This window comes from Syngnathus leptorhynchus, chromosome 11, assembly GCF_054491065.1.
Source record: "Syngnathus leptorhynchus isolate UIUO chromosome 11, UIUO_Slep, whole genome shotgun sequence".
In the NCBI taxonomy this organism is placed as follows: Eukaryota; Metazoa; Chordata; class Actinopteri; order Syngnathiformes; family Syngnathidae; genus Syngnathus; species Syngnathus leptorhynchus.
This window is the reverse complement of record NC_141205.1, coordinates 10,721,797-10,743,205: the sequence shown is the minus strand read 5'-3', so window position 1 is coordinate 10,743,205 and position 21,409 is coordinate 10,721,797. Positions and strand designations below refer to the sequence as shown.

General features: G+C 46.2%; 1 protein-coding gene across 2 annotated transcripts; it reads left to right on the top strand.

The window, feature by feature from the left end:
• Positions 1–9,257: 9,257 nt before the first annotated feature.
• Positions 9,258–21,279, top strand: LOC147049509 (RING1 and YY1-binding protein B-like). Of its 2 annotated transcripts, XM_085924294.1 has the most exons (5): positions 9,258–9,468; positions 10,085–10,207; positions 17,915–18,226; positions 18,318–18,416; positions 18,575–21,279. In XM_085924294.1, the coding sequence occupies exons 1-5, from the start codon at positions 9,443–9,445 to the stop codon at positions 18,825–18,827; spliced, it is 813 nt and encodes a 270-aa protein (XP_085780420.1). In that variant the 5' UTR covers positions 9,258–9,442; the 3' UTR covers positions 18,828–21,279. The 2 variants fall into 2 exon arrangements, with proteins under 2 accessions (XP_085780420.1, XP_085780419.1); XM_085924293.1 differs by lacking the exon at positions 9,258–9,468 and having other exon boundaries at positions 9,527–10,207.
• Positions 21,280–21,409: the final 130 nt, after the last annotated feature.

The following is a 21,409-nucleotide window of genomic DNA, read 5'->3' as shown; positions in this document are numbered from 1 at the left end:
TTTTAGCCTCTGTGTAAGGGGGGGGGGGGGCAGGGGGGGAGCTGCCCCAGTGGCTCAGCGCAGGCTCATTCTCCGACTAATGATGCCTCACGGATGTCGGTGTGTTGCTGCCAGACGTGGAACAAAGGTTTCTAGTTCTTGTACTCCCCCCAGCCCTCACTAGACAAGCTCCCCTGACACTTTGAACACAAGAGCTTGACACAGATAAAAGCCTCAATGTTCAAGTAAAGCCTGAAACACTCTCCGCGCTGTCGGTCTCGATGCATCTGTTGACATGCTCTAAGCAAACAAATAGATTTTCCCACTCTGCCGGTAGCTTTTGGAGCAAAGCACACCTTCATCCTGCCATGTCTGCTCCATGCTTGTGTCACTGTTGAGCCACAAACGTCGCAGAGCTCAGAAGTTGGTGGTGTCCACAAAAGCAATCTCTACTGCTAACCAGGCAAAATGCAAACCAAACTTTGGCTTGCTCACCTCGCCGGTTGTGACACGGGCTGACCCGAACTGTCCGACGGTCCTGATTTTAATGCTCGGGCTTTCTCTCTTATCTCCAGCCAGCTTTAATCCTTTCCAGATCTCAGCTAGAACTGCTGTTCTCTTCCTCACATCTCAAGAATTGACCCCCCTAGCATTTTCGTCTCAGCCTCTTCGTGAGACGCGTTACTTGAAAGCAGATACGTACACGTGTGGCTTTGCCAGCCGTGTCAGCGTGTCTCCAGCTGGCTTCCTGCTGAGATTCAGTCGTTGTCGGATAGATCGAAAGGTGTCGATTACATCTGCGACGTGCCCCCCGGCGTACACTCGGATGAAAACAACATTCGGGTTAGCCGTAATAGGAGAGACGGCAACAAAGTACATGAGGAGGAGGAGGAGGGGGCAAAAAAATTGCTGTCAAGACTTCAACCTCAAGGCTTCTCACACTAAAGTGCTTCATTGTCAAATTGCTACACAAAGCCAACACAGCATGTAATGATGGGGAAAAATAAGACTAAAAAACTGACTGGAGCGCCGCGGATTTACTGTCAGGTTGATGTTTGAATGTAATTCTTGAGTGGCAACTTGGTGCTTTTTCTTGACACCAGAGTGATGGAATATCCCGCTCGAGCGCGTTGTTAGTTGATACCGCGTGTGCCCCGTTCTGTCAAGCTGTAGCAACAGTGTCGGCTCTTATATAAGGGCCGTGTGGAATAGAATTATCTGCAGGGGGGATGCGGGCTAAGTGATAGAAAGCAACTCGTTGATTTGACCGCAGGGAGACTGAGCACTGCGACCCCCTTGGCTGCTTGAACTGACCTATTCTTCGTCCAAATGTCAGGAGATGATTATGGAATACCGTCGAGCTGAAGTCGAGCATTTTCATTGAGAGGAGGTCGCTCCGTCTTTGGTTTGTCAGAATACCTCTGTTAACTCAGCGGGTGTCGTTCTGAAAAGGTGCAAGCGTGAAATATACAATACGTGAACAGCGACACACAAGTGGCCGCATTAGAGAGTGGAAGAAAAATGTTTACTGAGGAGTAATCTAGGATGGGTCCATTTGCTGAGTGAAAACATGAAATGGGACGTGCTGTGGAAAAATCTTTGGATACAGATAGTTAAGTCGATCGAAGTAGGAAATTAAATCGTATCAGTCTTTTATTGGCCAATTCTGAACATGTGTCCATACCAGCCGGGATCATTTACATATGAACTGTCATCACACCTCCACCAAGTTAAATTGTAACTTTAAACAAGTGCCATCCGTTTGCAGTCTGGACTCGGATGACGTGAAGCATGACATCAGAGTGAATAGGTAAGCAGAGCTGCATTGTTGTTGTTTTTTGAATGCGCAGGTTAGCTAATTTAACTTCAAATAAGTAGCATGAACTCGATTGCTTATGAGGTTGTCGGCATGTTGAATGATGAATAAATCCGTCTTCCGAGGCTATTTCAATGCAAAGCATTCCCCAAAGAAGCAATGCGGCTATTTTATTCTCCAGGATATTTCACTCCTGCACACACCTGTGTGAATAAAGCACTCTTGTATTAGGAGAGTATGCGTGGAGGGAAATCGAGCACGCTCGCAGAATTTTTCCGAAGCCTTGGGGTAACATCAAGACACGCTGCATGTTTTATCATCACAAGACAAGAGCTTGCTCCGCGGAGCGGAACTATCAGACGCTTAAGGATCTTTTCTTTGCTTACAAGACGGCATTCACTAAAATAGTCACTTTATCTGGTAAGAAGACATGTTGGGGGAACTGGCGTAATGAGGTCAGATGAGGATTTTCAACATCAGCAACAACCAACACACCTGCTGTTTGCCCTGAAATGATCCCAGATGCTCACGTGATTCGTGTTTACTCGACCGCAATTCCGTTGCGCCGTCCCCGCATGACATCCCAATGGCACGAGCCAACCCTTGAAATTCTTGCTCAGAAGGCTTGAAATTGTCAGGCGCTGCGTTGCTTTTGATTATGTTACCGTTTTTCACGGATGAGTGCAAAACACATAACCTGCCCCCGGGCTCCGTTTCCTCTGCGCAAATACTCGCCCCGATGCACAAGGACAAGCCTCAACCTTGGCTGACATGACAAAGCGGCAGGCTGTGTAAGACTCTGATCAGACACAGCTGTTTGGCTCTTAATGGTGTGTGGCGCCTCACATGACAGCCTCTCTCGTACAATAATGACCATCCATTAGGGAGATTCACAAATATGATTTACTGCCTTTGAACTCGGCGCCATTCAAATATATCGCTTGATATGAACCACCATCCGTTCATATGTGGACAAATGCGTAAATAAGCTCTGGCTTCTGCTTGAGTAATTGCCGAGTCCAGTAATACGTGATTTAATTTGTTAGCCTCCCCCGTACTGGTTATGAATTGTTAGCTAATCAGAGGTTTTCAACGTGAATGCTATTCATTGGTTGATTTGACTATTTTAGATGAAACAAGGGGAGCAATTACCGAGCGGCCACGGGGACTGAAGAAGTTAATTAACGTTGAGCTTCTCGCCATCTCAATGTCGTTTTTGTTCCATTTAATTGCAATTAGGACAAGAATTAATTGACTGTCTTCAATTGAATTTGACGTTTTGACAACGATTAGCCGTCGCACCGTATTGAATGATGTGAACTAACAAAGGCATCAGCTTGATTATTCATTGTAAGTCTTGTTAGGTGCTGATTTAGGCACAAAAAGACTTTATAGTAACTGCGGCCTGAAGGGAGAGAAAAATAATGTTGATTCTGCTGTAAGGACCCATGACTGATAGGGCTCCCTTCAAATCGTATTTTCAATTTGCGCACTGAAGTGGTGGGAACCAAAGTGATGGCTGCAGCCCCTTAACTACAAATTAAAATTGTTCGCTGCTTGCGGGAGATTGATCGGAGCATCTCTGAGTGGGTGAGTGAGTGAGTGAGTGAGTGAGTGAGTGAGTGAGTGAGTGAGTGAGTGAGTGAGTGAGTGAGTGAGTGAGTGAGTGAGTGAGTGAGTGAGTGAGTGAGTGAGTGAGTGAGTGAGTGAGTGAGTGAGTGAGTGAGTGAGTGAGTGAGTGAGTGAGTGAGTGGCTGAGTGGCTGAGTGGCTGAGTGAGTGAGTGGCTGAGTGAGTGAGTGGCTGAGTGGCTGAGTGAGTGAGTGGCTGAGTGAGTGGCTGAGTGAGTGGCTGGCAGGTACTGGCTCAAAATCCCGGAGTACTGAGCGAGGTTGATTGACAACTGTAGTCAAATGGTTGAAGACAACGCCACGATGTGACAGGAAACAGGAGTGTCGGATCAAGAGGGCTCTCCATCTCCCTCGGCTTTGTTTCGGCTGAGGTGTGCGTCTGCAAAGATACTCTCGGCCCAAATATAAATCTTTGTTCGGGTCATCATTGAGAAAAAAGGTTTTAAAAACGATTTATTTATTTTTCAATTCTTTTCACATCAGTGTTAGCTTTGGACTTGGAGGAGTTAGTCTGTATTTGCTCGTTGCTGGAAACGCAATGTTGTCTATGCAAACGTTTCCATTTGTGAGCTCATCTGTTCGTGCGGATACTGGCGAGAGTTACCTACCCGTCGAGCAAGTCGTGGCGCTTCAGGCGTTCATATTCACAGACGCTTAAACTCGCTGATGCGCCGCAACATCACCGCCATGATGGATGTCTCTTTTTTTTTTTTTTTTCTCTGGAAATGACCCTTATATTGTCTCCGCCATGGCAGGTGCACTGTTGATTTCTGTGCTGGGGCTTTTCCTCAGCGAGGGGTTAGAGAGTCCTTGAAAAGCAATTTGTCCACTTCTATCCTCACCTTCTATGCTGGCTTCTCCCACTATTTTCAATCGCCTTCCCTTCCCCTCTCACGGTAACGTTGCACTCTATCTTCATTTTCTGCTGGGCTTTCATCACCTTCTGACTCCCACCTTTTCTCTGTACTCCCATATTACTCTCTTCCTCCACAGCATAGGAAGGATGGACTTGGAAAAAAAAAAAAAATCAAACCCGGTGGTCCCCCCTTGCTAGGTAATTCTCCTCATAATGGAGCCCAAGGGTGTCTAAATTGATTGAGAGGACTGTACGAAGGTCATTCAAGCAACCCTGCAGGATTGTGACGGATGTCTTGTGTGATGGTTCAATTTGCTGAATCCCAGTCGACTTTATGGAAAAGGGTCAAGTGTTGCTTTTACGTGGATGACCAATCCGGAATTACACTCGGTAGAAGTGTCCTTAATCCTCCCTGAAAACAAATACTTTATCTCTGTGGTGCCTTCAAGGCACAAGTTTTTTTTTTTTTTAGATATTTTTACCATAATTCGTGCACCTATCTGGAAATGCTGAAATAAGTCCTCAGCCACCCTAAAAAAAAAAATTGTAGCACCACTCATCACTCTGACTACTTACATTCAAACATCTGTCTTAGAAGGCCCAAAAAATATTGTGGTCTAAACCTCAGAGACTCCGAGACTGCCAAAAGTTCCCACGGAGTGCGTCTCCAAAATCCCGGACAAGCTGTCAGAGCCAGAAACACTAGGTGAGATTCACTGAGCAAATCAACTCAGTCAACATCCAGGGTTTATTTTTCGATACAGTATTTTTATGACAGCTGGAGCTGTTTGAGTCTACTTGAGTAAACTTCTGAACGCATTCACACAAAATGTATTAACTGGTGGATCGATGACCTACCACCTGCCAATACTCGAAGATGTTAAAATAACTTTGTCTCCAACCAGGAGCTGGATCTGCTCATAGAAAAGCATAAACACTAAGCTTAGTCAGTGGAAACTCTTTCCCGAGTGCCTATTGTATGTTCGCTTGTGCGTATGTGTGTGTGTGTGTGTGTGTGTGTGTGTGTGTGTGTGTGTGTGTGTGTGTGTGTGTGTGTGTGTGTGTGTGTGTGTGTGTGTGTGTGTGTGTGTGTGTGCACTTGAAGCTGTTACGACTGGAGAGGCAAGTCACACACGAAGAGAATTCAACTCAAAATTGAGGGCAAAACGTCTGTCATCCCTTTCACTTGATCCACTTTTAGAAGTCATTTGTTAAATCAAGATTAGTGACCAATAAAGCTTTGTTTATCCAATATCAGGTTAATGTGAATTTAAATTCAATTAAACTGTACTTAATCTCCACAGTAAGCCTCAATCAGATGACTAAAATCAAAAGCCAGTCAGGTTTTATCTTGTGTCCTCCATCCCGAGGTATCGATCCGTCCCAGTGATAATCAACAGGTTATCATTGCGCGATTGTTTCATTCGTTGTGAGATTGGTGTCTTGTGTCTTCGATGCACATTCTCAGCTTGCGGGCCTTTTGTTCCGCGGCCCTTTTGTGGCAACTGGCCCGGATTCATTGAAACTCTCTGCTGCTGAGTGAGCTGAAGGAGCTGCTTTTTGTCACACACCCGCTGGAACGTGCACACACGCATGCACGCACGCTCGGCAGCATGCACAAAGGCTGAAGCTCTGCCAGCATTTGGTGGGATAATCTACCTTCCTGAAGGTTGGACACCGCACCCGCCCTTTTCCCTCTTTCCCACTGCAACGCCGCTTCTTCGTTCTTATCTGCCCCCCGTAGAAGCAGGATGGCGTTTCCTGCCAAATGTTGAAAGCGGCAGGCAGCCTTTCCAAACGAACATGCATGAAGACATTCCACTACTGGAGGGGGGGGGGGTCTCAACTGCCCTCCCCCATCTTTTCCTATGCTGGACCCTCACACGTGCACCAGCGTAGTAGACTGCAGCCATTGAGAACACAGCTATGGACATGGAAATGAAGATAGCTGATGGCTGTGTATGCGTCAGGGGAAGAAAAAAAGCATGACTATGGATGAGAGAAGGGTAGGAGGATCTGTGTATGTGTGTGTGTGTGTGTGTGTGTGTGTGTGTGTGTGTGTGTGTGTGTGTGTGTGTGTGTGTGTGTGTGTGAGCAAGAGAGTGGGCGTTTAGCTAAATCCCCCCCCCCCCCCCCAAGAGGGATTTAGAAGATTAAATCTGATCCCGCATCATCTATGATCATAAGTCATCTCATTGAATTTCTTGGATTGTGCGGCAGGGATCCTTCACACACACTTTACCGAGTTTCTTTCGCTCAATTGAAATTTCACAAAAGCTTAACTAAAACAAGTCTCTGAAGTCCCGACAGCAGCTCGTGGGATGATCATACGTAGCCACTCAAGTGTGGGAGCGCTTTTGGAGACAGCACATCGAGATAGACGCTAAACGGTTCGACGACAGAAAAACACTATTAGACGTAGAATCGGTGAAAGGTCAAGTGGGTCTAATTTAGAACTAACAGCCGCTTGGGTGTTCTCCTAATGACAAAGGCGGTTCAACTGTGAGGGGGGTGCAGGGGGGGGGGGTGTATAATTAGTAGGCTTATGAAAACTCCACCACAGGAGAATATTTCTAAAACAAACATTTACAAGGAAAACTGATCACTTGAGTAGGCTTTAAATAATTGAGGGTGTTATTTAAAATGTGAGAGTTCTCGGCTCCAGCGAGCGGTCCATCAATAGTAGCACGTTATGAGCAAAGTCTGCGTGAGATGATAAATCACTTTGCTGCGCTGTGCGTCTGGATTGCCGCCAAGATGCGTGCTTCTCGTCTGCTCACCCGCTGCTTTTTCAACACACCTCTCATCGGTTTTGCACTTTTTCAAGGGAGGAAGATGCAAATGCGCAAATGGTGGCTGCATGTGTTTACTTTTTTGTGTGCTTTCTCACGTTAGCCCACATTAAGTGACAGAAATGATTCAACGGGGCCCGATATGGCTCCTTGAGCACTTTCAGATTAGATTTTTCGTTTAATTGGTACATTACCCATTTAGGACTCCACTTGAGTTTTACTGCCCAAGCTTTGAATGCAGGGCTTTGTGTCAAAGCAAATAAAATCTGTCCAAGAGTCGTGAACTAACTGCATCATACTTCAGCGGTAATGTCTGTCTGGTTACGTATATAACAAATATGCCGCTTTCACAGGACCGAGACTTTCATGTCAGGGTTTCAGAATCCCCCCCCCCACTGCACGATGTGAAACCAGCCGTGCGGCGTGAAACGCTTTTGCTCGTATTTCACAAGAAGCCGAAGAAGCCAACTTTAAAATGTTATGACTGTGTCTAAATGTAAACAGTTCAGCTTTATTCAAATCACATCTGAGTATCCGTCTTAATGTTGGACAAATGACACAGACTGATTATTCACTCGTAAACGGATGACTTTTGCTAAGCGAGGCTGGTAATCATGAAATGAGTTGTCACCATTTTCAAGAAATGCCCTAATTTCAGAATCAATGACCTTGATTATGTAAAGCACACTGAGAATTCTTGTGACTTCCCACAAGTGAGAACTACAGCGGCCTTGTGGTCAAAACTGGCCAAGCTGTATAAAAAAATATTTTCTTGGAACAATGTAATCATGACATTAAGACTATTGGGAGTGCATTGGTGACTGAGAGGATAGTTACTTCCTCCAACCAGCTAGCTAATCTAACATTAGAAGACTTTAAGCATACAGATGCGAATAACATCGCAGCTGTTGAGACATGACTTGTGACCTTGACAGCTTTAAAAATGACGTTTTTACATGTCACAGTGCTCACAGGGATTTCAGCAGCTGTCGCATCCACAATTGAAATCAACAATCTTGCCATCACTAATTTGTTTACTTCATCTAAGGCATTCTTTTAGACACCCTTTAAAAACACAGGCACCAGATTTGTCTTCTCGAATGCTTGGCTTTTTCTTTTGATACAGATTTGTTTCACCACGTGCACATCACTTGTCCAGATGAATAAAAAGCCCCCACTGTTTGTTTTCTGAATATCTCTCCAGAAAGTGAAGACTCTGTGCTTAAAAGTTAGCACTAGTCTAGAAAATCTGTAGTATGGCCCTCAAACTCAATGTTGTCAATCATGAGCATAATAGGCTGTATTTGTCAATCTTGCAAAGTAAATATTAATTACAGGAGCAGTAAGGCAAGCTCCCAGGTTGATTTGACTGAATTTCAGTTTTCAGTTGACCATCTTGCTGAATCCCAATTAGCGCGATGAGATAAGTAGCTGTAATTATCGGCTGGACGGCCGACTTATGTGGAGGCAGACAAATTTGACTTGAATCAGAACGGGGGGTGTACAATGGTCGTGGAGAGCAGCTAATGAGCAGACGAGATTCACGGACGCTCTCCCCCACAGAGAGTCTTGACTTGGGCGGAGTGAAGCGACATATTTCATGACCCTGCCTGACAGAGACACAGGAGTGATGAAACGTGTCTCTTTTGCAGAAGATGGATGAAAGAAAGTTGGAAAAGTCTAACGGAGGCATTGAACCACTCAAGAGTCATAATGTCATACTTAAGGCTGCTTTTGTACAACAACTTTTTAATTGCAGTAAATTGTAAAGTAAGTCATTTCAAAAAAAGTTGTACTTCATATCAAATGATCCTGCTTGTAGAAACACATTTAGAATATTAGCGTATTATAATGAGTATATATGAAAAGCATCAAGACCTTTGAATTATCTGATGATGGAATAAAGCTGAAAGAAGGAGGACAGGAAAGTTCATATTTCTTCCTACTCCTTTTTCGAACATGTACTGTATACATAAGCAGGTAAATTGGCATAATTGCTGTTTTTCCACACATAAAGCCTGTTTGCTGTCACCTTCCCTGCGATAAGGCCGGCTTCTCGTCTATGATATAGGGGTGAGGTAAGGTGAGCCTGTCAAATATGCCAGTAGTAACTTGGCTGTTATTAAAAGGGCTGGGAAATCTCCATCCAGACTTTTAAAGCTACTGGCGCTGTGATTGGCGGAGAGAGATCACGTGGTGCAGTGCAGTCAGTCTCTGTGCCGTGCCTGGAGCCAGCGCTGAGTGGAGCCTGTCTGCCAGCAGCTTCAGCAGCGGCTCGATCTGGATCCCAGCGCACTCGCTGACAATTCAAGGAGGCCCCTTTTTTTTTTTCTCCCCCCCTTCTTATTTGCCGCGGATTATTGTTCACCATGGGTGACAAAAAGAGCCCTACCAGGTAATGCGACCGCCTGTTGACCAATTTGCTCTCGCTTGAAGCGCCGCGGGCTCGCTATTTTGGACGCCTTTCCTTCACTCGGGGATCGTTTCTCCCCCCTTTTTTTCACTCGCTCTGCCACAGCTAAGCTAGACGAGTGCAGTCACTATGGCGGCTTCTCGCGCCCTGCGAGGCAGTCACTTAACAAAGGGATTTTTTTCGCAGGAAACGCCTGGCAGTCTCCGAAAGCCTCTTCCGTCTCTAGGCAGCGTGCTGGGCGGTCCAATGTCGAATTGGACATTGTTTAGTATGGCACGACACGTTAACGCTTCGGTGCCGAAAAAAAGATCAGCCAGCGCTGCCTGCGCTAGGCTAACTGGCGACCCGCAATCGGACGCTGTTCGCAATTAGTAGATAAGCAACGAGGTCCACTTGGCGGGTCGCGAAGCAAAAAAAATATATATATATATGGGGACGAACCCCCCCCCGTTGCTTCGCGCCGTGCCTTGGAACCTCGCTCGTTCTCGTTGTCGCCTTGATCAAAAAAATCACCTTTTCTTGCTTCTTTATCGTTAATGTGTCACAAACGGGCTTGCACGTCTAAACTCAACATAATGTGTGTCTTGTTGTTTGTCAGGCCAAAAAGACAAGCCAAACAAGCTGACGACGGCTACTGGGACTGTAGCGTGTGCACCTATCGGAACACAGCCGAGGCTTTTAAATGCAGCATCTGCGATGTGAGGAAGGGCACATCAACAAGGTATTGTAGCTCTCTCTCTCCTCTCCATCTCCCTTTCTCCCCTGGAAGCACTGGCGTTGCTTCGTTATTTATAGGATTGCAACTTTGATGGGCAGTGGGACTTTTTGATGGTCACCTCTGCAAGCGTTGAGCTCATCCGTTTGAGGATTTGCTTGGCTTTTAAGGTTTTTGCCAAGGTAAGGAAAGCATGCTGCTGCTGAGCAGAGGTGGGGGTGCTTTGCGTGCGTGCGTGCTTGCTTGCTTGCTTGCTTGCTTCAAGGTGCTCAGATGGAGAAACAGCAGTGGGGCGGAAAAATAAGGAGAAAGGTGTGCGTGTCCGTAGTCTGTATTTGCCAATTCATTGTGCATGACACGCATTTTATCACAGGACATTGAAGAATTGGACATCATTTTGATCGTGTCTGTCGTTAGGTGCCCGGCGTGACGTGATGGCTGTCATTGGTCATTCGACATTGTATGCCCCCCTAACTCCACTTCAGGTATTCAAATTAAGTTAGTCAAAGTATTTCATGATTCCTATAAGCGTGCTTACGTGTCTTCAGTGAGAATTGAACTTGTGGTGACATTTCTCAGAAGAAGAAACTGAGACGAAATCACAGTCGTGTATCACGATGGGATTCCCTTCAGGTTCTTAATAATACCACCCCCACTTTCCTGGCAGAGAGTGTTTTTGATGACAAATAAGTGTGTGCACCACAACTTAGTTTGCACGTCATGAGACTGAAAGACAGATGAGTCATTTGTGGTTTACTGCGGAGTCCTTCAGTTTCTAACCGTTGGAGTTTTACAGCGAGTATCCGACCACCAGCCGTCAGGACTGGGAGAGCATACGTACCTCTGCTGGTTTACTGAGGAGCGCAAACACGGCTTAATTGTCCTCCTCCCCTCCCCCACGCGTCCATTTGAGGACCGGGGCTGACGATGCGCGCTCTGCAGAAGCAGGAAACAGATAAGCGTGTTGTAGCCGTCGCATCGTAGCGTCTTGGCAGAGGTCCGCATGTTTGTGTTTGGCCCGTGACATCACTGTCGTGCTTGTCGTGTACGTCTGTTTGATCTGAGGACAGAACCTTTGATTCATGCAGTTGTTGGGTGACCTTTGATTTTAACGAGTACCAGTACTCCCCCCTGAATTCAATTAGGGTAGAAAGATTGGCGGAGGTATTTTCGCCGCGATGTAGCTCGCATCGAGCGGCTCATGTCGCCGTTTGAAACGCAGACACTCTTCTGCTCGTCCAGAGCTCGTCATCGGCCGGTGCGGGATAGAGAACCCGTTTGCGAACATCTGAGTCGACTCATGCCAGCTGTTGTGTTGAGCAAAGTCGTTCTGGTGTTTTTCAATAACGTGATCAGATCAGTCATGATTTAAGAGAACAACTTTGCAATCAAGCTGCACTTTGCATCCACTGGTTAACGTTGCAGTCGGTTAACAATGCTACGGCAAATTGGCAACGCTGAAGGCGGCGGTCGACCCATTCGGATTAGCTCCCACTTGTGCTCTTCTGCGCGAATTAATTGGCACCTTTTTGACCAGGAAACGAAAGACCGCAAGTGCTCTCATTCAAAGCAGCAAGATTCACGCCAGTGTCAACTTCTGCAGAGCACTTGCTTGTTTTGACAGTCTTGACACTTGAACCAATGTTGGTGTTCCTTTAAAATAACAACTGCATGACTTGATTAAGCACGCACAACGACGTCTGAGTTTAAATGTTCACTTCCAAACGAGCTGCGGACAGGGTTGCGGTAGGTCCCCATTTTAATTTGTGTTTCTCCAGCCAAAGAATGCGTGTTAACAAGGACAAACCGCGGCTGTGACGTGAGCACGGAGGGACACTTCCTCCCCCGTCAGAGCGCAGCCCAGCGAACCTGTTGACCCAGTCCCGCGCCGTGATGTAACTCGATCTCCGAGTAGGCTAAATGGAGCCTTGCCTCTTCAACAAGGACGCCCTCTGCCTTTTGGCACCTGACCCCCACGGCCATCGACAAGCCCGTTCACTGCCGGACGCTTTGAGATGTTGGGTTGGGTGTATGGGCGTACCCCAAATGTTGGTCATTGTTGCTCACAGGAAAAACCTTCTTCAGCTTTATAGGCATCAGCACTCAAACCTGAGCAGGCCCTGTGTGTGCCATGGACTGTGGCCCAATCTTTACATGTTTTTAAACGTTCTTAATGACTTTGTGGGATTTGGCAGAGCATCCGTGCGTGCTTCGATACAATTGCCAATTTGGCAGTGTGACAAAACAGACAAATGTTGAGCGCTGAGTCGTGGTGCGTAGCGTCCAGGGGAACGCAATCACGCAAGCAGAGCGGGGAGAGAGTCTCCAAAGAATTCAGAAAAAGGCACAAGGGGGAAATGAGGGCATTTGGATGTGTTGAGTCACCGCTGGCTGAAAACATAAAGCCTACACAGAGGGATGAGATTTTTACTTGAGGTGAAGATTTGTTTCAACGTGCCGTCATTGCCACTGAGAGTGTGTGCTTGCGTGTTGCCGAAAAGACCGGAGGGGGGGGGGGGTCGACATAGCTTTAAGGAGGATATGCCCATTCAGCCAAGAGTCTCAAGGGGCTCCAAAGCAGAGTCAAGCGCATCATTATCCATTGAGAGGGAGCCGACTCTCTTTTCTCTTCACGGCGGCGCCATCAAGCTTGGCGGGGGAATCGACTGGCCGTACGATAAAGAGCCGCCACGCTTACGAGGCGCAATGAAGAGTTGCAGCACCGACATTGAAATGCAATATTTCTTGTCGACTGCAAATGAGATGAGCCGGGACAAAGTTACAAGAAGGCTCGTGCTGGGTTGCAAATCTTATAACCGCTGTCTATATACTTTCTTGCATCTTTGTTTTGTGTCATGCAAATATGAGACACGCTTAAATTTGTTGTATTTTTTATTTTTTATTTTTTCCCAGACGGGAGGGTAGGAATGTCTACTGTCAATTGTTGTAGTTGAATGAATCTTTTGTTTGAGAAGTTTGTTTGTGCGCGGCAAGATTGCATGCACTACTAGAGCTCGGAGTTGATGAACGTGCCACGGGGCAAATTGTCTGCCACGGTCCAAACAATGCGGGCAGACAATGCTTCCTCACGGCGAGTGGTGTTGCTGAACGAATGCGCGAGATTCCGATGGGTGTGTCCTGCCCAGTTGGTTTTGATTGATTCCAAGACTCAAATGCATCACAGAACAAAACATCCTATGTGCATTATGGAAAGAGAGTCATTTCACTTGTGTTTTTAGTTTGCTGCTTGACTTGATGTGGCATTTTCAACCAAGTGTGCAACTCTTCCCTCGAGATTTGCTTAAATTACAATTGAGAGCGTGAGGGGTTGATTTGATGACACACTATTGATGAATCAATGCATGTTTTACTTTTTGAATCATTTATTAAAACCTTTTCTCTTTCTTGATCAAGATAAATGACAAGAAAGTACTTTCATTTGGATTGAATTTGATTTGACAAAAGAGGGCATGTTGGACACAGATGCAAAAGCAGATGCGGCAGATGTCCACCGGCATGTCACTCGTGCCAACAAAAGATCGGCTCAGCGAGAGAAAGTCTTCCGAGAAGCCAGGCAGACAAAGCCGGGCATCACAATTGGCAAAAGGTAGCCACGGCGGCTAATGTGGAGCGACAAAGCGCGGCCGGTGGCAGGCTGGAAGAAGACAAGAGAGAGAACGATGAAGTACCGCTGAAGAAAAGAGCTTGACAAATGAGTGATGTGAGCAATACCGCCTGAAGCAGCTCAGACTTTGCAATGACACGCTGCTGTCTGCCTGGACTTCCGGGCACTTTGCAACCTTGTCAAGCAATTTGGGGGGGAGCACGGATCCGAAATCGAGCCAAACGTAGCCAAGCTGTGGCAATGGCTCTTCTGATTCTTTGTCTAGAAAAGAGCTTAAAACACTCCCGTGGGTAAGTGAGAACCAAGAGAGAAGCGGTCCAGACCAAAGCTCCTCTTCAGGCGCCGTCCTCATTTAACCTGCTGAGCGCGCACACCAAATACTTGATCCGATGTGACAACGCTGAGGCAGTTGGCGCGATTGATCGTCGGCTCGGGGCGAACGCGAGATGCGCTTTTGTTTTCAGCGATGCATCCAAGTAAACTTGTAACAATGTCACATCTGCTTATTATCACTTGTGTGCTTGCGGGAAATGAAGCGGCATACAGGACTGAATTATCCATCTTGCATTTTGTTGTGTCTTTAATTTGTGACCTTTTGAACACATTAGGACCAAACAGTACTCAGTCACCGAGGAGCATTCGTAGAAAATAGCGGCATATCCGATGACTGGTTAATGCGTTTAAAAGAAAAAAAAAAAACAAAAAAAACAGATGCGTTACACAGCTCTGCTCCATTACCCTCCTTTCCCGTGGTGGGGGAAGGGAGAGCCTCCCACGCTTGTACATAATCCTCAAAGTGTAATACAAGTGTTGACACAGATGAATGCGTGATGATCATTTGTTGGTTCATGCTTGTCAGCACATGATGGGGATCTTTTGTGGTTAAACAAAGCCCCGCAGCCTCCTCGTATGCGAGATGCCAGTGATGTGCTGCGGGATCAGACTAAGTGTGCGAGCGTGTGTGCGTGGAGGAAATACATGCTAGTCATGTGGCCAGCAGCTACCAAGCTTAGAGACCAACCCAGTTGGCGCGCAAATGAAAAACAAGCCCCGCCTTTTTGCTGTCATTTGATGAATGTGTTCTAAAAAAAAAAAAAAAAAATGAACGTAATGGCTACTGTCAAAAATTCTCTCTTTCTGATGTCACGATACCAGAATTTCAGGAGTCGGTACCAGTACCTGTGATTTACCACCTCTCAAGCATTTTTTGCATGTTGGCTTGTTCAAATCTATTATTGCTCCAGTTTAGGATGACCAGACATCCTCGTTTCCCCGAACGTGTCCTACTTTGGAAACCTAAAAAAAATTGTCCGGGAGGGATTTCAAAATTGTTCGGGGTTTTGTATTTTGAGCGCTCTTTCTTGTTGGTACCGAATTGGTACCAAAAGTATCGGTTCTTTTGACGACACTAGTCTTTTGCCTTCACTCATGGTGGCAGGAAATAATTGCTTGTCGTCCTTGCCACTTGAAATCAAGAGCTGTGCTAACTCGCGTCTCAATCTCTTCCACTCACCCTTGTCGTTAATTGCCGTGTCTCATTTTGCGTACTTGTAATTCCTATGCGCGCTAGAAAGCCGGTAATTGTGTCTGGCTCGGATGCTTAATATCCGTACACATGCCAAGCGTTCCCGATTTGTTCGTATTTTGTCATCCATTGCCATAACGTTAGTGTTGTTCTGAGTCTTTATGGTGGCGTCTGATTGTTTTGGCTGAGTCGCAAATGTTCCCAACTAAATCAACATTTCCAAAATGTTGCTAAGAAGAAATGATAAAGTTGGCATATCTCTGTTTACCGTCTGTTGACAGTGTTCTTTTCACGGTCATTTGCCGAGCGTCTTTTTAGTTCATTTGAATCGAACTCTGGCATCCACATTTGAGTTCAGACACTTTCAAAGCCTGCGTTTGGTTTCGGGATCAGAAACAGAATAAATCGTTCTTGGCCGAGTTTGTGAACCCCTCCCGGGGATTGCGTGAGTAGCTTTTCAAGGTAATGACGGTCATTTTGGGGCATCCTGTGAAGAGCGGCACAAATACTGCCAACAGTAGCTGCAGAATCGTAGAGTAAGCGCGAGGGTGGCTGTCAATAGTGCATTGTGGTGCAAAGGGGAGGTAAAGTAGCGGACAAGGATTTCCCACTGCGAGAGCTTTGCACTCACTTGCCGTGATTGGCCTGGAACGGATTGGCAGCTGAGCCGCCCGTTGTGCCCGTGCAATTGCAACAGTTGCACTCAACAGTTCACTCCTGCTTCTGCTCTGAATTTTTTTCATTGTTGTGAAGAAAGAAAAAAAAAAAAGAAAAATAGGTTTGGTGGTTGTTGCATTAATAACCACATGAAGCAAAAATTCTAAAAATATTTATGGCTTTTTTAAATGCTATCCCCTGGACTGGAGCTACTTCAGACTCATTTAAGGACATTAATTGCAAAGCTATTAAAAAAAAAAAAATCCATGTAATTGCCCCATGTTGCGCATTCAAGTGTGAGCAGTAAATGTTTGAACAGTGGTGGCAACTGCAACACAAAACCGCTGAGCCCAAAATCTAACCACAAGCCAGCAAACACTGGCGCATAACATCATTTTCTTACTTGAACTTGAATCTGTGTAAAAAAAATCACTTGTTGACCAGCAGATCATAGTTTGGCTACACTTCTGGACAGAATTGGCACACTTTTTTTTTGATGATAGAAAAACATTTTATGTCTTCTCCTCTCCATAAAGTACCGTTCCGCTGCCTGGGAGATGGGGACTCTTTGGCTAGACGTTCTATTTTGCAACTGCAATCCGAGATGAGAGAAACATTTTCGGTCTATATTAGCATCTCTTATGAACCATTAACGGCCCCGTGTGGGCACTTAACACACGAGCCCCGTGCTCTGCGTAAGCACGCAAGAAAATGCACGGCGAAACGGGCCTGCGGCTCATCGCGATTCGCCACAGCTGCTGTATTGATTTGAGAGTGGTGCGAGTATCATGACAAGAGGCCCCCATTGATTGACTTGTGGTCAGCTACACAATCCCGCTCCCTGCGAAGAAGGACTGCCTGAACGAGCTGGCAGCGGGAGATTACACGTTGCGGCCTAGAGAGAGATACATTGGATAATCTGACTGTCATGTTTGAAAGTGTCGGCCAAGACTAAAGCGGTCTTAATACAGTAATCCCTCCTACTTCGCGGGGGTTACGTTCCAGACCCACCCGCGAAATGGGAATTTCCGCAAAATAGAAACTAGATTTTTTTGAAGTATGAGCCATAATTTTAACACTTCAGAACACTTAAACTGCTTTCTAAAACAGGATATTCTATTTTTATCGCTGACATCAACCAGCTCGCTGCTAGGGGACTTTCATATCAATGGACTGTGCGCTCCGCATTCATGCCTTAGCGACGAGACTAACAGTGTATCGCTATGTCCAGATGAAGGCCACCGCCGGTGGAGAGAACGCCCTGAAGTCACATGTGACGATAAAGTATACTGTACTGACTCTTTAATTTATTCATTTCAAAACAAGAAAACGACTTTTAAACGTAAGCTATCATTATTAAAGGAAAATGAAGAAACTCAAGTGGCCGCGAAACCTCGTGAAATGATGAAATTTCTGCGATAAAATAATTAATTTACGCATTTTTGAAAACCCGCGATACAGCGAAGCCGCGATAGTTGAAGCCGCGAAGTAGGAGGGATTACTGTACACTGCTCTTGAAAGTCAAATCAGAATGTGTTCAGTTTCATATTGTTTTGTTCGGTTTCGGAATGATGACATTTACGCTAGGTAGAATTTTTAGCCGCAGGCACCGGCAAGAGTCTCGGCTGCGCGACGGCTCCATCGCGTCCCCGCAGAGTGTCGGCCTGTGACAAACAAATGGGGCTGCGCGTGCTCTAATCAGATTAGAAGAGCTAAGTGATGTGTTGCAAATGTTCCACCTTGCGATCCCGAGCATTCATTTTATGACGGTCGTGGCCTAATGAGATTAGCTCCCCGAACGGCGCTGCAGAGAGGCCGTCGCTCGAGCACGCTAGCCCCTTGCTTGTTGCGCGGTCAGCCGCGGGCTCTGTCGGAAGGCTAATCCATATTTGCCTCAACTCCACAGGAAACCCAGGATCAACTCCCAGCTGGTGGCCCAGCAGGTGGCCCAGCAGTATCCCATGCCGCCCCCGGCTAAAAAAGAGCGACGGGAACGGAGCGAGCGTGCAGACAGGGAGCGGGCGGACGGCGAAGGCGAGAGTGCCCTCGGGGAGGCTCGCCCCGAAGGCGAGCGTCCCGAAATAGTAAGGCCCGGGAGAGACACTCCTCCCCCCGAGAAGGACAAGAGTGACAAGGAGCAACCCGTCCAAGACAAAGCCGACAGAGAGAAAGACGTCGTCCCGGCCGTCGCCAAGAAGCCCGGCATTAAAAAGAGCAGGTTAGGGGCTACGGGGGGGGGGCCGGATGGACACCTTTCGCCCGGCCGGGTTGGCATCGTCTCACATGTCTTTTCATCTGTCCTCCCCCAGACCTAAATCGGACAGCCATCAGAGTCCACCCAGTGACAAACAAAGTATACAGTCGGGCAAATCTGCAAGCAAGACCAACAAGAACAATCACATTTCCAGGTGGGTGGGCGACGGAATTCAATTCGTAAGCAGGCCTGAGCGATGGCACAAATGATATAATTATGATTTGTTTTCTTTTTCAGCTTGATATTGCGATTGTTGTTTTTTTCTTTGGGTAACGAGTTGTTGAACTTTCTCTCCCTCGTTCTCTCCGTCAGGCCCAAGCTGAAGAACATCGACCGGAGCACGGCGCAGCAGCTGGCCATCACCGTGGGCAACGTGACAGTGATCATAACAGACTTTAAGGAGAAGAGCCGCTCCTCGTCCACATCCTCGTCCACCATCACGTCAAGCGTGGGCTCCGAACAGCAACATCAGAGCTCGGGCTCCGAGAGCATGGACAAAGGCTCGTCGCGCGCCTCCACGCCCAAAGGCGGCGATCTCTCCGTGGGGCACGACGAGTCCTTCTGAGGGCACGGCACGGCCCGGCCCGTTCTCCGTCGACCCCGCCCACTCAACCCCCTTTTCCACCCCACTTACTGGACACTATGGATCCCAAGGGGGAGAGACTGGAGCTTCCCCACGGCCATGCCGCCTCTGTTCTCTGACCAACCTGGGGGCGGCCCGGATGAAGGCAACGCAGCGCGCCCAACGCGCAAATGAAGGCCTCCGGCCGAAGAGGAAAAGGAGCTGCGGACTATACAGAGTTAACGCCCAAGACGCTTGTATGTATTGTTTTATATTTGGACGTGGATGTGAGGCCAAGTCCATCTTTTTATGTTATTTTTCTGTTTTTTTTTTGTCACAAACGTTTCTCCGCCAGGCACAATAACCACCCTTATTTTGTTATTATTATTTGTACCCTTATTTATTACCTGTTGCACCTGTATACTTTGATATTTTCCTTATGATGTCGAAGCTTGGCTGCGTAGCTCTGCCGGCCCATCGTTCCCTCAGTGTTTTTGTTGCCGTTTGAAATGATGCCAGACTACACGCGCGCACACACACACACACACACACACACACACACACACACAGACACGAAGGTGCTAGATACACTGTGAAAAAGTTTTGCAGATCTCCCAGTCACTGTATGTGATGAAGAATCCGATTGTCACTCCCGGTTCCTCAACAATCCCGTCTCACTCTGAACACTGTTAGGACTTTCCTCGTGACAAGTCCAAATCCTCAAACTTTCAACTCATAATCTTCAGTATTGTGCGTCCTTAACTGTACAGTGTAGGCTGTTGTGTAAAACACTAAAAAGCTGTCGCTATTTGCTCCGTTTTGTTTTGCAAATGTCGCGTTTCCCGGCTCAAGGTGAAGTTGTGCGCCTCTCAAATTGGAGTTTCTGAAGGACGGGTGCTCACGGCGCCTCCAGTGAAAGCGTACGGGGCTGTCAAAGACACCTCGAAACGGCGCGTTTGTTCTGATAGAAGCCAGTTGCCACTGCAAATGAGTTTAATGTCCTTTTTTCCATTTTTGCCAAATAGTAATTTAAAGACCTCAGTCATTGGAGGTGAAACTCAAATCACTATGGTGCTCTCTTATTTTCGAACAGCAAGGCTCATCCAAGGGTTCTTCTCATTCACTTCCGCTCGTAGCTGATACCGGAACCACCTAATTTCCTTTCCAACTGTATGAAATTGTATAAAGAATAAATGTGTATATGATATCTTAGTTTTATTTATTGAAGGACCAAAGGAATTTCATATTGACATGATACATAGATGAATAACAATTTGAAATGCAATTACTGCAATTATCTAATGTTTGAGATGAAATAACAGTTTAAATAAAGAAAGACTAATATAATCCACGTTAATGGTGTTCTTATTGTGCACGCCACGTCACACTGGACACGTGCAGGTGGTGACGGGCGGGCTGAGGGAACATTGTAGATGTGACCCCCCCTCCCCTTCGCCCATCAGCACACCACCTCGGGTGTGTCCGAGATCCATCCCAGCAGTGTTTGAGTGCACAACTTCACATATGCGTTCTCATGAAGGGATAATCAGTTTTTGTAACTCGTGTTTTTATTCTTTTTTTTTTTTTTGCTCTTAACAAGTGGTTCCAATGTAATCATGTACTTCATTGCGTACAAAGAACGCCATCAGTGTTCAAAGTGGGAAGAAGCCAGGCGACTAAAGAGAGGCTGAAAATGTTGGATTTGTTTTTTTTTTACACAAAAGAACCCAACCCAGTTTTGTTACACAACCTTTCCAAAATGGGCCTAAAAAGCCATCGCTTCACTTGCCTTATCCGCCCGCAAGTGAAAAGATTTGTTAAATTATTGACAAATGGTCATGTGATGCATTGCTTGTACATACTTTTCAAATCTGCAAACACTACGAAATGAGACGGCATCGAAGCTTTTGTTCCTCGTTTCCTTTCCGCGCAAGCATTTCTGTTCTTGTGTGCGACCAGTAACCTTAATTTACTGTGTAAAGATGGTTACATTTTTTTAGCTTTTGTTTGTCAGAGATCCAAATATAGAATGCTTGTTTACTGACTGTATATCTTAAACGTGAATTCCTCCACTCAGTGTATTATACAAACTCATTCCTCCCTATAAGATGTCTTGTACAATGCTTTTGAAAATGATTGCTCTGTTGAAAAAGAAATGTGGGAACATTTGTAGGACAGTACAAGAAATAATCCATTCTTTGTTTAATTCTTTACGTTTTCCTGTTTGTTTAACTTTTAGCTGATGTGTCATTGTTTCTCCTTGTGAAATGGTCACATTTTGTTTCTGGTGTGGAAATGTACGTAGCATTTTCAGCAGCTCACAGCTTCTTGGTCCAGCTTCTAATGTTGAAATAAGACATGTTCCTGGCATGTGCACGACTTTGCGCTTAATGGCTAACCTGATCATTTTCCTTCTTGCTTCAAATAGAAATGTCTATTTATGAATTTTGCTTGTAGTTTTTCACAAATAAAATTGTTGAAGTTATCTATTTTTTTGGTCTGCGCTGTTTTTTGTTTTCCACACAAACTGAACTTTCAGCCTCTGTTTGCTTCAAGAAAGATTGTTTGTGACTGAGGTGGGCGTT

What these genes read in the sequence shown, in the direction of transcription:
- LOC147049509 (XM_085924293.1), top strand. Translation starts at nt 10,023, where the DNA reads ATGTGTCACAAACGGGCTTGCACGTCTAAACTCAACATAATGTGTGTC. An exon ending in AGGAAGGGCACATCAACAAG is followed by an intron (nt 10,208 to 17,914) that starts GTATTGTAGCTC and finishes TCAACTCCACAG; the next exon opens with GAAACCCAGGATCAACTCCC. An exon ending in AAGAACAATCACATTTCCAG is followed by an intron (nt 18,417 to 18,574) that starts GTGGGTGGGCGA and finishes TCTCTCCGTCAG; the next exon opens with GCCCAAGCTGAAGAACATCG.